The 16415-nt window shown below is 38.2% G+C and overlaps 1 protein-coding gene across 2 annotated transcripts in view; it reads right to left on the bottom strand.

The window, feature by feature from the left end:
• The window catches only part of Vps50 (VPS50 subunit of EARP/GARPII complex), a 104219-nt gene that overhangs the window by 59279 nt on the left and 28525 nt on the right, over positions 1-16415 (bottom strand). For both annotated transcript variants that reach the window (XM_055612841.1, XM_055612842.1), the window contains exons 5-12: positions 15567-15620; positions 14534-14604; positions 13721-13838; positions 13367-13402; positions 11868-11950; positions 3675-3717; positions 1218-1316; positions 173-313 (exon numbers count right to left, since the gene is read on the bottom strand). In XM_055612841.1, the coding sequence (XP_055468816.1) occupies positions 173-313; positions 1218-1316; positions 3675-3717; positions 11868-11950; positions 13367-13402; positions 13721-13838; positions 14534-14604; positions 15567-15620 (645 nt within the window). The remainder of the gene's footprint in view (positions 1-172; positions 314-1217; positions 1317-3674; positions 3718-11867; positions 11951-13366; positions 13403-13720; positions 13839-14533; positions 14605-15566; positions 15621-16415) is intronic.

Here is a 16415-nt window from a genome sequence, read left to right as displayed (position 1 = left end):
TTCCTTTCATCAACTTACTTTTTCGACTTCAAAAGGCCCCTCCACTTTGACTTTCTTGAGGTATCTACCATCTTTGATAGAACAACATTCCCAAATAGTGTTATTTTTGGGTAAAGCTAATCAACAAGCTGAGCTGAGAGAGGAGGAGCGCGGCGACGGAACGAAGGCATACCGTACAGAGATCTTTATACTGAAGCTTCTGGAACTTCGTGTCTGTGTTTCCCGCACACAGCTCCACGTAGCCAAGCACGACCTGAAACACGGTGTTGTGGACGGCTTGAGTAAAGTGCATGTGAAGCTGATCCATGGCAGTCTAGGGGAGGGGAACACAGGCAGTGTAAGTCCACAGACTCAGAAGTGCTAAGTGCCTTTCTTCCTTTAGTTTTCCCAAGATGCTGTTTGAGATATGAAATTAAGGAGATGAAAAAAAAAATCAGCATTTCAAACAGAAAGCAGAATTCAAAACATTTGGTAAAGTCTTAAGTTTTCTTTCAAAAGAAGGCACTATTTAAAAGAAAGAAAAATGCTTGTGTCTACCATGTTCAAAGGCTGAATGATTACATTCATGAGCCTGGATACAGAAGACACAACTAAGTTTTAAACCATGACCCTTGTTTCATGTTTTTCATGGAAGACCTTGGATAATGAGTATGCAAAGCCACACACTGTGTGGTGAGCTACAGTTCTGGGGAAGCCTGCGAGATGCAGTACACCAATCTGACAGATAAATGTGCCCAGCAAGCGACAGTTTATATAATGCCTGAGGGAGTACATAAACTAGCCTGGAACAAGGCCCGGTATTAAGACCCAAATTTGAAATTAAGGCACAAGACACTCCAATGCAATCTCCCACTGAATTTGAATTAGCTCGTACTTTCCTTTTTTTCCTTTGTGTATTTTTGCTTGTCTGTTTGTTTGACAACAGGTTCCCGCTATGGCCTTGGGCTTGCAATCTCCCTGCCTCAGCCTCTCAAGTAAAATATACTTTCTTAGATCCCACATAATATGGTGAAAATAGTAAAACTGGCAAACATAGTTTAAAACAAAGTCTTAGGATGTTTCTGTGACATGGTTTACACTCTGAGACTCTGTTAATAAGATGTTAACACAATTAATTCAGTATTAAAATGCACTTCATTAAGTGAAGTTTTATAAGGATGTAACACTGGTATATTTCAGTCACAAAGGTTCAAGAGCGACATCCACTCAGAACTGACCTGTGTTTTTCCGAGAAGCCGATAAGCTTGCTGAACCTTAGTGTAATGATTAATGTCAAAATTCTTGCAGATTTTGGAAAGAGCTACATCCAACTGTTCCTATGCAATCAACAGAAGTAAGAGGTAATAAGGAAACTGTTTTCAAGGCAAAAAAAAAGAAAATATTAAAACTAGTTTTCCTTCATTTATAATTATTTATTTACCATTATACTGGATTAGTCAAAACCAAATATAATTATAATTAACCAGTATAATTAAGCCTTATATAAATAATTAGCATAATTATAAATTTATTTACCTTGAAACCCATGTCTGATATTTCAGAAGAAACAAAATAAGTATAGTTTTTCAAGAGACCTTACTTTGTGCTATTTCTTAACTTTCTGTTTCCTCAAATATATTTCTGCTAAAACTGTATAATTATATAAACCAAATGTGTGGAATTATAAAATAAAAATACAACAATCTATTTGCTACCAAGAAAAAGTAATTCTCAACCAACACTGAATTTGAAAATACATAACCCACTTAAGCTTTTTCCATCTTAAGTGGATTTCTTATTGGGTTTCTTGTTCAATGATTTCACTTTTTTTTAATTTTAATTTAATTTTATTTTTAATTACACTTTATTTACTTTGTAGCCCCCCTCTATTTCCCTCCCTCCTCCCCTCCCAACCCCTTCCTTCCTCCCCCTTCTCCATGCATGCCATTCCCTAAGTGGTAGGGGAGGGATTCTTTTTCTTCCTTCTGATCCTAGTCTGTTAGGTCTCATCAGGAGTGGCTGCATTGTCTCCTCTGTGGCCTGGTAAAGCTGCTCCCCCATCAGGGGGAGGTGATCAAAGAGGAAGCCAATCAGTTCATGTCAGAAGCAGTCCCTGTTCCCATTACTATGGAACCCACTTGGACACTGAACTGCCATGGGCTACATATGTGCAGGGGTTCTAGGTTATCTCCACGCATGGTACTTGGTTGGAGTATGAGTCTCAGGAAAGACCCCTGTGTTCAAATTTTTTGGTTCTGTTGCTCTCCTTGTGGACCTCCTGTCCTCTCCAGATCTTACTATTACCCTCTTCTTTCATAAGATTACCTGCATTCTTAGGCATATATCCAAAAGAGGCTCAAGTACACAAAAAGGACATTTGCTCAACCATGTTTGTAGCAGCTTTATTTGTAATAGCCAGAAGGTGGAAACAACCCAGATGCCCCTCAACTGAAGAATGGATGCAGAAACTGTGGTACATCTATACAATGGAGTATTACTCAGCAATGAAAAATAAGGAAATCATGAAATTTGCAGGTAAATGGTGGGAACTGGAAAGGATCATCCTGAGTGAGCTATCCCAGAAACAGAAAGACACATGGTATATACTCACTCATATAGACATATAATATAGGATAAACCTATTACAATCTGTACACCTAAAGAAACTAATCTAGAGGGAGGACTCTGGCTAAAATGCTCAATCCTCATTGCGAAAGGCAAAGAGGATGGACATCAGAAAAAGAAGAAACAAGTTAGGAGCCTCCCACAGAGGGCCTCTGAAAGGCTCTGTCCTGCAGACTATCAAAGCAGATGTTAAGACTTATGGCCAAACTTTGGGCAGAATGCAGGGAATCTTATGATTTCACTTTTAAATAAGGATTTTCTATATTGATAGGATATTTTATATTAAGAATGAATACATATTGGATTATCAACAGAAAGCCCTCATTTAAAACATTCCAAGCAAGGTTTACTTACAGAACTCAAGTCAGTTGCTTTTGTGATTAGCAAATAAATAAGATATTCTTATAATTAGCAAATAATTACATTTACAAAGACTTCTTTCACAAAAGGTCATTTGATAGTCTAAGTTTAACTTTTACAATTACAGTATCCTAATGAGGAAAGCAAAAGGTAGAGAGGGAATCCAACAACTCTTACTCCTTATTAAAATGAGCACCCTGCATTGTAAAAACTGCCAACGAGGCAAAAGGATTCTGAATATAGCAGGAGGATAACTCCATAAGAAAGCTTTTTTCTCCCACTTCTACATTTTCAATCTGTTTTGGGAATTTATGAGAGTGCTTATCAGGTAATAATTACAAGGATATCAACTCACAAGGCCAAAAAAAAAAAAAAAGAGAGAAGTAATTTATAAAATATAATATGTGAAAAGTATTTATAATACATCACAACATGGCAACACATCCATTTCCCATTTGGAGATTAACTATTTCTAGAATAAGTGATATTTTCAAATTCTCCTTTAAGGCACCCCTAATTCTAGAAGTGTTATTTAGTTTACAAGTTTAAATCTGATTATACATGGAAATTTCGAATGAAATACAAGAAACTTGAGTGTAGTGGTCTAGGGACAAGGGAAATAAAATAAGCACAGAAAATAATGTTGTGCCTGTACTAACTACAAACCTCCAAAAGGAAAATGCTGCCCCATTTATAATAAAACTCCTTACCTCAATTTGTTCCAAAGTATCCTGCAGCTTTGAATTCAGCTCACTATCAAAGAAAACAGAGTTAAAAGTGTCTAATGCTAAATAAATGTGGTTGGCGAATCGACAGAAAACCAGTACCCACAGTCTGTGAGCTACTGAGGACAAGCAGCACGGTCAGAAAAGGAGAAGAGGTAACTGAACACTACAGAGAATTAAGACTAAAAGTTCACAGTGCATTTTAAAATCAAAAGGCACTAACTTAAACAAGAAGTAAAATTTACAAATAAAGTTAATTTCTACAACATAAGAATAAAGAAATAGAAAATAAGCTTTTAAAAAATACAATTTAACGAGACCAAATTGAACAAAAGTTATGTAATACAATGCCACGCTGAAATGAATTGGACTTAAGTACAGGAAAGAGCACATCATATGACTAGATCAAGATCTCCAACAACGTGCTCACAAAAGTGATTTCCTGTGATAACCAAACTCTAACATAAAGTCAAGCAACCATTCTTTTTTTATTTGTAGAGAAGAACAGGCAGCTTCTAAAATCTCGGTGGCAACTTAAGGAGCGGAGAAAGTCTTCTAGAGCAAGGTTAGCAAAGCCTTATTGTAAAGTGACAGCACCAAAACAGTGCGGGGTCCACAGGACACAGCGAGGGCAAATGGCACCGACAGACACTTGGCATGGGATAGTCAGCTGCAAACAAGCAAAATAAAATAACAAGTGGCACTTGAGTCCATCAGTCACTCTGGTAGAGCTACTGTGAAAAACAGCAAAGAAAGCAAGCAGAATGGCCAAAAGGTATTTTTAAATAATTCAGGACGGCATCTTCGAATTCTGGCTGATGTGGAACTCTGATGTGGAACTGATGGGATACTCGAGCAACGCCCGACAGAGGGGACACGTCGACAAGCTCTCTGAAAAACTCTGAACGACACTGCAGTACGCACTACCTCTTAGCACACACCTAGTAAAAGTGTACACATAATTCTTGGAGCCTATTTGTAACAGGCAAAAACTTAAAGTTGACAGTATCTAAATTATCTACTACAAAAAAAAAGTCTCTGAAATCTAATAAAATAAATACAATCACAAAATAAGTTCAAGCTCAAAAAACACTTTTAATAATATATGTAAAAGATATAGTAAGAATGAATAAAAACTTCAGTTCAACATGTTTGAAATCTTAGGTTTTTGCAGTGTTGTCTGCTGATGATAAACTCGACTCTCAAATTCCTGGCAGTCCCTGCGAACAGGGAGGTTTACCAGCCATAAAGTCAAAGCACACTAGTCACATAACAGCAAAAAAAAAGGCAAACACAGGAAAATGTTTATTTCTGGTGCCACTAGAAACAGAGACTTACATAATTTTTGTATGAGGAGGACCATTCACTGCAAAGGCACACTTGACAATCCTACCCTCATGCTATCTATCCACCTCAACCCGTTCCTTGAAATGGCTCCTTACAGAGCAGAAGGTAACAGCAGAGAGAGACAGGCACACAGACAGACGTACAGGTACAAAACAATTTGCCAGGAAGGAAAATCAGCACCATGTTTTTTGATGACCTAAGGATAAATGTTCAAACCTACAGAGGAAAGTTTGCTCTTTGTAGAACATACAATGCTTGTCACATGCGTATTTTACCCTGAAGTCAGACATTGGTAGTTATATTCTCTGGTAGAAACTGACAGCAAAACTAGACTGTTTGGCCACCAGCATTTCAGGGTTGATGCCTTAGAAAAGTTCAGATCTCTGGCTCAAAACAACACATGATATATACCAGAGTCCACAGGGCTAGGCTAGAAGAATAGTTAGAGCATACTCTGCCCACAAGCCCCCTGCCCTACCCTTTGTGGGCTTCTATCTGCACTCGTGTTTTTGTTGCCTGCCTGGTTCTTAAACACAACAAAGTTTGCAGCGCCTATGGCAAAAGTAAAATCACATTACTGCCCCATGTTCAATAAGCACTTTGCCAGTTTCTCAAAAATAAGAACAAAGCAAAAGTTGGCATGCAGTGTGAAACCCTTGACTTCTCATTCCCTTTCCAGCGCCTATAAAATATTTTATCCATATGAACTGCATACATTTCTCTAACAAAACCACAGACTTCCACAAACTCCATTCCTGCTCAGTGTTCACAGCTAGAATACCTCTTCTATCAAATATCCACCTAGCTTTCCAGTCCTAAATGTCCTCTTCTCTAGGAATTCCTCTTCTGCTCACTTCCTGGTCCCATACGGGGAGCTGTTTACAGTCCCCTGCATCCCAGGAGCAGGGCTCCAGGAGACAGTCATTATTCATTATTTGTAGCTGACCCCCCAAGGGCCAAACCTCCTACCTGGCTCAGATAGCCAGTAACAAATATCTGTGGGTCAAGTTAGCAATGCAAAGAAAAATCATTTATTAGTCCCCATTTTCTACTTTAATAACTAAAACTATAAAGGTAGGAAAAGGAGAAGGAAAACAACCACATTAGACTCTGGGTCTGTAGGGACGTCGGCAACAGGAAGATAAACACAGCTAAATCCAGATACCCTCCTCCACGGAGTGAGGTTGAAAAGTCCACCTGAACTTGAACTAGAAAAAGAGAAAGAAAAACAATATAATGGCACTTCAGAACTGGTAATCATTTTCTTTTAGGGAGTAGTTTCACTTTGGAGGAAAAGAAGTATTTCTAAATTCAGTCACAGTCACTATAAAATTGGTTGTTTATAAGATTGTGAATGCAGCTGTTTTTAATTGCAGTTATTTTTTATAGTCGCATCATTCTCTTTCTGTGAGCACGGTAAGTAAATAACATGTAGAAGGCTGTAAACATAAAACCTAGAAACCAATTTCATTTTACTAAAAGGCTCTCAAAACCTACAACCGCAGTTTGACCACAATTGACTACTAATTGAATATAGAGAGAGTAATTAGTGATAAAGGAGTGGGCATTTACTGTGGGTATCAGTTAGAAATGTGAGTTCAAGCCACTTTAGTCAATTAATCAAAGTATATTAAAAAGAACTACCCATAAACATTTTGATAAATAAAAGCTACATTAAGGTTAAAAAAAAAAAACCTCACTAGTTCTAAGACAGAAGGGTAAAAGCTTTTAAATGCTTTCTCCAAGCTCAACAGAATGAACTGAATATTTCTGCCACGTCTGGACATCACTAGAGAAAATGTAAAGATAAGGTATCCATATAGCTAATTAAGTGCTTTTATGAAACTGCTATAGCTCTCTCTCTCTCTCTTTCTCTCTCTCATAAAAATTGGCTTTAGAAGGCTGTAAATAAATCAAACCTTTGTATAAATATGATGATACAAAGTTAGCAATGTACTGAACTTTGCCTGGTCTGGTGCTCAAGCCAGTTATTTCAAGTCAATTTCCTAAAGATCTCTGGGCATCAGTTTCCTAATGATGCCCAGGCTAATTCCAGAAGACTGCTTCCAGCTCTAAGGTTTCCTGAGTCTAACACATGCTGAATATGTGTTTCTCAACTGTCACATTTTTGTATATGGTTCTGGCAAGTCCTAAAACTTTTAGGATAAATCTAAGTAAACAGAATTCCAAATTTGTAGTTTATATCCATGGTCCATGAAAATAGCAGTCTCTTTAGCTTAGAGGCCACCTAAAGAGGTTCCCGTCTATTAACAGGAAAGTAGACCTCAAAGACCTGACTTCCAAATACTGTGAAATGAAGCCAACAATCCTGAGAGACCATGAAGCATCTACATGATCTTCCAAAGCAGACATGGCTAGACCATAACATAACTAGTAAGGTGGGTTTCTTATAATCACATCTCTAGCCTCAATCTGTTCAGAAATCCTCCACCAACTTCGAAGATGATCAGCACAACGCCTGGAGTCCAGTTCTAAGGATATGAAGCAGGCAAACATCTCCAAACTTTATGGATTGTTAATTGTAGCAAATTTGGGAAAACAAAGAAGAAAAGTCCTCAGCATGAGATGTATCCATAGCTAAAAGCTGTGGACATTTACTGTGTAACAATTTCACAAAACTGTCAAGATCATATTCTGAGAAAAAAAATAAAGGATACTTTAAATCCTATGTTATGGTAAAAGTACAGTACTCAACAAACCAGTTCTGACAAGTCACAAACTTTCCAGCATGTAACACAGAGCTCTGAGGGTCTGTCAAGAAGTTTCCTCCAATGAAATAAAAAGTAATAAAATCGTTACAACTTTTGAGATAACTTTCCTTAAAACTAATTTAGATACATTTCAACTGAAAAAGATATTAAATATTTCATACAGATATACTTAAACACAGACACATTCTGTGTGTCTGTGGGAATCTTATTCCCACTAAATTCCAACTACAAGACTCCATGTCAATCAACTCACCAATTTTCAAATAACACTGCAGAGTTCTCTGTCTGTCATGAAGTGAACAAAATCGGTATTACAGTTTATTTTATTAAGGATGCCGAAACACAGCACATCTCAAGAACATATACTGCTGCTGTTCATTTTAGAACTGACTGAGTGCCTCAAGTGTCACTTGGAACAGTGAGTGTCAAACTAGAGCTATGACTGAGGTTTTCTACACAAGGCGATTGCTTCCTTATCTAAGAGCAAATGTGTGAATTCTGGATTTCCTGCTTCAGAACCCTCAGAGACGGCCCAAAGATGTTCCTAATCTACCTAAGCTCCTCCCCATACACCACTAGATCTCTCTGTTCAACTTCAACCTTTCCTTTTATTTCAAACAAAGGAGTCATGTGACTAAACCACAACCAACCAAGGCCAAATTAAGACATGGCCAAGCAGATACATGGTTCAAACAAATTTGATTGAAAAAAAAAAAGTATCAGAAGGCTGAAATGTTCTAAATAGTGAAGTAGTTATCTTTTTAATTTTTTTTTATTTTTATTTTTATTAATTACAGTTTATTCACTTTTATCCTACCTGTAGCTCCCTTCCCCCTCCTCTCCCAACCCTACTCTCCCTCTTTCTTCTCCACTCATGCCCCTCCCCCAATCCACTGATAGGGGAGGTCTTCCTCCCCTTCCTTCTTCTGATCCTAGTCTATCAGGTCTCACCAGGACTGGCTGAATTGTCTTTCTCTGTGGCCTGGTAAGGCTGTACCCCCCATGGGGGGGGGGGGTGAGCAAAGAGCAGGACAATCAGTTCATGTCACAGACAGTCCCTGTTCCCATTACTAGGAACCCACTCGGACACTGAACTGCCATGGGCTAGGTTATCAAAGCATGGTCCTTGGTTGGAGTATCGGTCTCTGAAAAGACCCCTGTGCCCAGATTTTTTGGTTCTGTTGCTCTCCTTGGGGAGTTCCTGTCCTCTCCAGGTCTTACTATTTCCCACTTCTTTCATAAGGTTCCCTGCACTCTGCCCAAAGATTGCCCATAAGTCTCAGCATCTGCTCTGATACCCTGCTGGGTAGAGTCTTTCAGAGACCCTCTGTGGTAGGCTCCTGTCCTGTTCCCCGTTTTCTCCCTCTTCTGATGTTCATCCTCTTTGCCTTTCAGAAGGCAAGAGGATTGGGCATAATAGCCAGAGTCTTCCTTGATTAGTTTCTTTAGGTATACAGCAGTTATCTTAAAGACACGTCTACTAAGGGGCGCAGGTGTGGTGGCACACCTCTTCAATCCCGGCACTAGGAAGGCAGAGGCACTCAGATTTCTGTGAGTTTCATGCCAGTTTACATACACAGCAAGTTCCAGGCCATCCCTGCCTCAAGACAGACAGACAGACAGACAGATGGGTGAATAAATGGATGAATAAATGAATGCAAATAAATAATTATAAGAAAATATTAATAATTCTCTGGTATTCAACATGAATGTAAGACTCAAGTATGAATTTTAAGTAGTATTTTCAAGTATGAATTTTAAGTAGTAGTCAATTATAAATTAAATACAACTCCTAAGATTCACAGAGTATCAAGTTGTTTTCCACTGACTCTCTGGTCTAAAAACTGATGATTCACAGGATCATCACAAACACAAGGGCTTCATAACATGGGACAAGGTCTGCATGTCAGGGATGTGCTGCACAAAACCCTGAAAGCCTCTAGTAACTAAGAACAGTCTATTTCAATATTGTTGTAGGAAGGAATAAAATGCAAATGTTCTGATCACAAAAAAAAAAACAAATACTTGGGGTCACAACAGATTAACTGGCTTGATTTAATCATTCCATGCTATATAGAAAATCACTTTGTACTCCATATAACTGTAAATGCATAAAAGTATAAATAAACCTCAAAACTAGTATTTTTTTTTTTAAAGAAAGAAATGTATGCTTTTCGCAATCAGGAACAAGGTGTAGCATAAAGAGACGAAGGGAAACAGGAAGGTGGCAGGGCTAGACAGGACAAAGCAAACTGGGCTACTACGAGCCAGAGAGGGGCTGTCCCACAACCATACAATCAGCCTCGGCCAATGCCGCACACTTAAATAAATCACACATTTAAAAACCAACTCCATGCAGCAACTTTCTAGGGAACCTAAGGTGAGCTCATGCTACCACAACTTTCCTGGGACAGAAAAATGCACTCAGGACAAACGTGTACCCATTCACAGAAAAGACAAGCCTTTCTCCTTCTCACACACATCACTCATGTATATAAGGTGTGCTTTCTATACATTGTATCATCTAAAATAAAGCAATTATTAATTTATAGTCATTCATGTCACTTTCAATTTCATATCTGATCACATCTCCCTCCTGCATCACACATCCATTAATATACAAGTTCTAGGGAGGAACTTCCTGATAAATGTAAAAAGCCCAAACTTGAATCAGTTTCAAACACTTTACAGCTAAATCTTGTTACATAAGACATTTACTTTAGCACAACTAAAATGGGATTTTTAATTAATGGAAAGTATAGTTTCAACAGTTAACCAGCTTCCTCAACTTCTTGCCACCCAATTCTATATTCGTTCTTCCCTCCTGTAATAGACAGTGACCTTTGCAAAGTCAATCCTTGTAAAGTCTTGGCATTTTATGTTCTATTTCACTTTCCAATTCTTACTCTCTTCCATCAATTTTCAAATTTTCAAGTTTCTCTTTTCTTAATTCTATGTGTTTTCACAAATCTTCCTGTTTTTACACCTACACTTCAGCCAACGCTCCCTAATTCTGACCCCAAAATAATTGGCCATGACTTCTTTGTTGCTATAAATAGAACATACAGTTGCAGTCTTCATTTTTCCTGGCATTTCTAAAGCTAGTTTTCACTCACCGTGCAGGAATTTCCCCTCTGTGACTCTTTTATTTTGCTCTAACTAATCCACCACCCCAGTTTTCCTCCAGGTCCCCAAAGGCGACTCCTGGAGCATGAGATCTCAGTCTTGTACATGGCCACTGTCCTCTCTTGCACACCCAGTCTCGTTCTATCTGCCCCACTCAAGAACACTCTAAGGGTTTGCACTGAATGCACTATCTGGTTCCCCACTGCCCTGTCACTTGCAAAGCAAACGATGCTCTAAGTGTTTTCAGAACTCAGAACATGTCAACAGTTTCCAAGGCTCTGTGCAAGGCCCTGGGTTCACTTTCCAACAAGGGGAAAAAAAAAAATGGAGAGAAAAGAAAGAAAAGGAACTCCTGAGTACACTAAGATACTAGAGATAATTCTTTAATTCTTTATTCACTTAATCTACTTTAAGTTTAAATGCTGTTGTTGAGCGTTTTCATAGTGACAGTTAATAATGGCAATTAGTTTAGCACTGTATATTTCAAAATATGCACTTTAAACAAAAGATAAAAGATAATTATTAAATAAACAAAGACCACTATTGTATAAAATGAAATGATACTTAAATTTTCCAAAAGACCAACCACTTGAACCACCTGGACCTTTAAAACAAGCTGTAATAATACTCTCAGTATTTCTATAATGGGCAAAGCTTAGAGAAATAGTCCCCAAGACAGGCAAGGAAGATGGCAGCAGATTTATTCTCACCTATTATTATATAAAAATGACGTCACTCAGACTGGAAATAATATGAAAAAGAGTTTCAAGAAGGTGTCAAGAGGCAGGACTGAAAAGCATTTGCTCTTCCATACCTCAACAGCTGTTAGTTATTTTACTGTACTGTCCATTTATGAACACAAATGTTAAGCCAAGAACGCCATATTAGGCCTCAGTGCTTATTAACATCATATGTTGAACAATTCCTACATAAAAATTACTGACAACATAATCAGGTTAAATTTTGTGTGTACCTTATACAGCTGTAGTGTTTAAAAGTGCTGGCCGCCTTCTGACATTCCAGGCACAGTTGAATAGCTCCTGGGTAGTCCTCCTCCTTCAGACAGAGGGAAGTCGTTAGACTAGACACAAGTCCTGAGAAAGCCTGATAAACACACACTCCTACTAACAGTATAGGTCTTAAACAAGGATCAGAATTCTAATGACTGGAAACTAACAAGACAGGCTGAGTTAGCGGCAACTAACCTGGGGCCTAAATACACATGGAGAAAAGGCTATGCCCCGATCCTATCCTTCCAATGCTTATGTCCCTGAAAGCGTGCCTTACTGAAGAAGCTGTTTCCCGAGGAAGCTTCTTGTTACATATCTTCTTGTAATGATTCTAGAACATGTGCCAAAAGTCTGCATTCTTTTTGCAATGAGTTTCAACTGTTTTACCACCAAGCAGTCAATCAATATTTCTGAACAGATACTGATAAACTACAGAGCTTCAAACTCGACTGTCTCCCAAAACCCATGTGACAGGGCCTCAGTGGCCAGGCTACAGTGCAGCCTTCAAGAAGCACAGCCAATTGGAAGGAAGCATGTCACCATGGATGTGGCCCTGCGGAATACACCAACCCCTCACCCCCTGCCCCGCCCCAGGCCACCCCTCTTCCCTTCCTGGCTGCCAGGTGATGAGTGAAGGGACTTCTGTCTGCTAGGCCCTCAGCCCTGCTGGACTGCTTCACCACAGACTTAAACACACAGACCCAAGTGACCATGAACTGAGACCTTTGAAACCCTGAGGGGAATCTCCCTTTAGTTTATTTTCATAGGCATTTTGTCACAGTAAAATTAACTAACACCTTAATTTAAAAACATGTTGCCACCGAAATAGTAATTTAATACCAAATGAGTATTTCCCGTAGATGTCTCAGACCCTAGTTTAGCACTTACAGTTTAGAAGTAACACTAGTCATACAGAAAAAGAAAAAAAAAATTCCTTATGTTTATATTTAAATCCAACCAATACAATTGAAACACCAGGGATGCTAAGATATTGACAAAGAACCTATCCCACAGAAATCAAGTACAAGTGTCCCAGAATATCTAATATGTCAATATACTTTAGTAAACCTTACTATGACAGAAAATATCAAAGGGAAACAGATGGCTAGCTCAGGAAACAAATTATTCTATGAGATACCAAATATAAAGAAAATATTACGCATTTCATAAATTACTCCTGTATGTTAATTGTGAAATTTAATTTGATTATTTGGACACAATTAAAAGTCTAAAACTAGCATGAAAATACTACTTCAAAGTAAATGTTTTCCCAAACAAACTTCGTTTTCCAAATGGATTATATGTTGACAAGAACGGTTCAAGTACCTTTCCTGTTAAATATTCTCCTTATAGCAGAGACCAACCAGAAGAAAACACAGATGAGAATTTTGCCCTCTAATATTTTTTCTTTGTAATATTTATTAACTTAGTATCAGGAAATTTACAAAGTTTGCTCACTCACCTCCAGCATTTCACTTAAGCGTACATCAGTTCTTTGCTAAAAAAGGGAAAAAAGGGGGGGGGAGGGGAGTCAAATCTGATTCAACTACAAATTCACTTGTATTTTTTTAAATTACTTTTTATTATTTTAAATTATGAGTATCCAGGAGCAGGGGTGTGAGCATGCAGATGCAGGTGGCCACAGAGACGAGGGGCTCTCGACCCACGGTTGCGGAGTCGCAGGCAGGTATGAGGCACTTGAAGTGGGTGCTGGAAATTGAACTCAGGTCTACAAGAACAACAGTTTGGGCTCTAAACTGCTGAACCATCTCTCTAGTCTGCAAGTTTTAACTTTTAAAAAGTGACTCACACATACCAATGTTTTTATGGTTCTCAGGGACTTCAGAAGTCCAATCAGCAACTGACGCTTCCTTTGATTCGCAAGAAGTCCCAAGCTGGCCTGAGTAAAACCTTCCTTCGCAATATTCAAATGTCTGTGGAAGTGAACAACAATGTAAGAATTTTCTATACTACAGGAGTTTTGTCCACACACAACAGTTAGACACATGGTAGGTGGACTGTAGCTGACCCATCCACTGCTCGTGACCCAAGCTCAGCAAAGTGCAGAGATTAAGAATACCATCTCAATCATCTTCACCTAGATAGACAGTACTTTCTTCAAGGTTGCCATATACAAATGAGCTAAACATTCTGAATATAACTTTTACATACGACTTTCCTGATTGTTTCATGACTGTTCTTACTGTATGTAGTTTATTATAAATAAATATGGTCCATATTTAAAAAAAGAATAGCCATCTCAAACCAGTGCAAAAGTTGACAGAATAATCTTATATTTGTAAATCTAGTAATAAAAAACTGGCACTGCATTATGTATTATTTGTTGTTTCTTTTTTATTTTCTTAATAATCTGTTTCTATAGTATATGACAAAAAAATAGCCTACAACAGAAAAAAGAAAGAAAGGGGGGAACCTACATTTTCTTCTCTACAAAGAGTGTACAAGGAGATATGTCAGTCCCTGGCACATGCCTTTCTGGTGCAGTTTTTAGATTATATGCTGCTTATTGAAAGGACTCTACACATTGCAGCCACAGTATCAACAGCAGACCTCCTGGCTGCTCTTGAAATAGTTTAGAGCTGAGAGAGCCAAGTCGTGGAAGCAGTACCTCCTCCCATTTGTGCAGATGACAGCAGCCAGCTGAAGACCCGTCTGTAGTGACGTAACTCTTTCAAGCTCCTGTAGGAAGAGTAGATACAGACTATTGTCTCGGGTGTTTGCTTTCTTCCTACTTATATGACATTCTAGCAAAGGCTCTACTGTTTAAAAATAAATAAATATAAAGATCTGACTCTGAAAACAAACTAGTAACAAAGATCCTTAGACTTGAAAATTGTTAGTGTATTACATGAAAAGTAATTTAAAATACCTACTTCCAATTGATTTCCACAATGACAGATGACAAGATATTTAGTTGGTATTGCTGTAAGGAAATCTAACCCCGATCTGTTTCAGGCAAGAATACACAACAATAATACATCATGTATATGTTTCTGCCCAACAGAACCTTAACAAGGTGATTAAAGACACAATAAATCTGATTTCTGTCTCCAAGGAGTTTCCATGAATTCTGAAAGGCCCCTCCCTTCGGGTGTGTGTGCACTATGAGAACCTGTGTACGCAAACAGACTCCAGAGGATCCTGGGCGCCCTGCTCTATCACTCTTCCTTGTTCCTTTTAGACAGGGTCTCTCACTGAGAACAGCCAGCAAGCTACAGTGAACCTTCTGTCTCTAAATCCCACTGCACTGGGGTTAGAGCATACATAAACACATCCAACGGTTTAAATGGGTACTGGGATCCAAACTCTGTGCATGCCGCAAACATTCTTACACTCTGAGCCATGTCTCCAATCTACAGCGCTCTGCTTCAGGTGAGTACAGAGAGCTACAGATTTAATCCCAATAGCAACATACTTTTATGTTTAATTACTAGTCTACACCTTTGTCACAAAGTTCATGAAAGCAATTTTCAATGGTTCTTTTATTTCAATTTGATAAAATGTCACAAATATACACACTCATGCATGCATACACATGTACACACTACAGAGAAAAGAAATAAGTATTGTAACTTAAGTTTCAAATAAGTCATTCAACCAGCTGTAAATTTTACTACAACAAGCAGCAGAGAGTATCGTACCTTTACATAAGCAGGCTGTTTTTCAAGAATCAAATCTGCTACTTTTTTAGAGACCTACGAGAACACACAATCAAACAGAAGAAATAATGAAAAACCCCACTTTCCACTATATTATTTACTTCAGCTTTTAGAACTCTATGGGAACGATCATCCTATTTACATTTACCTGTGCTGTGTAGTTAGTATAAATTAGCATTGACACCACCCTACTGGAAACTCAATAAACGGCCATATGATTGTTAGGGATATGTGCTTCTTTACCTGCACTAACAAACAGAAAGCAAAGCATAACTATCTTTAAAGACAAAGAATCTCATTTGGAAAGACAAATGAATTTGTTAAGGTAAAACTTAATTAACTGATTTTACGGAGGTAATTCATCTATGGGGAAATGAAACTGCTTGCACCATGTAAAAAAACAATCTGGTGCTTTCTCAGACAATTAGGAATAGTGCTACCTCAAGATCCAGCTATACCACTCCTAGACATATATCCAAAAGATGTTCAAGTATACAGCAAGAACATTTGTTCAACCATGTTTGTAGCAGCTTTATTTGTAATAGCCAGAATCTGGAAACAACCGAGTTGTCCCTCAATGGAGGAATGGATACAGAAACTGTGGTACATTTATACAATGGAATACTACACAGCAATTGAAAACAAGGAAATCATGAAATCTGCAGGCAAATGGTGGGAACTAGAAAAGATCATCCTGAATGAAGTATCCCAGAAGCAGAAAGACACACACAGTACATACTCACTTATAAGTGGATATCAGACATATAATACAGGATAAACATACTAAAATCTGTACACCTAAAGAAGCTAAGAAAGAAGGAGGACCCTCAG

Source organism: Psammomys obesus, unplaced genomic scaffold (genome assembly GCF_907164565.1).
Source record: "Psammomys obesus unplaced genomic scaffold, mPsaObe1.curated_primary_1811, whole genome shotgun sequence".
In the NCBI taxonomy this organism is placed as follows: domain Eukaryota; kingdom Metazoa; phylum Chordata; class Mammalia; order Rodentia; family Muridae; genus Psammomys; species Psammomys obesus.
Note: the sequence above shows the minus strand (reverse complement) of the source record. Positions and strands in the feature narration are given on the sequence as shown.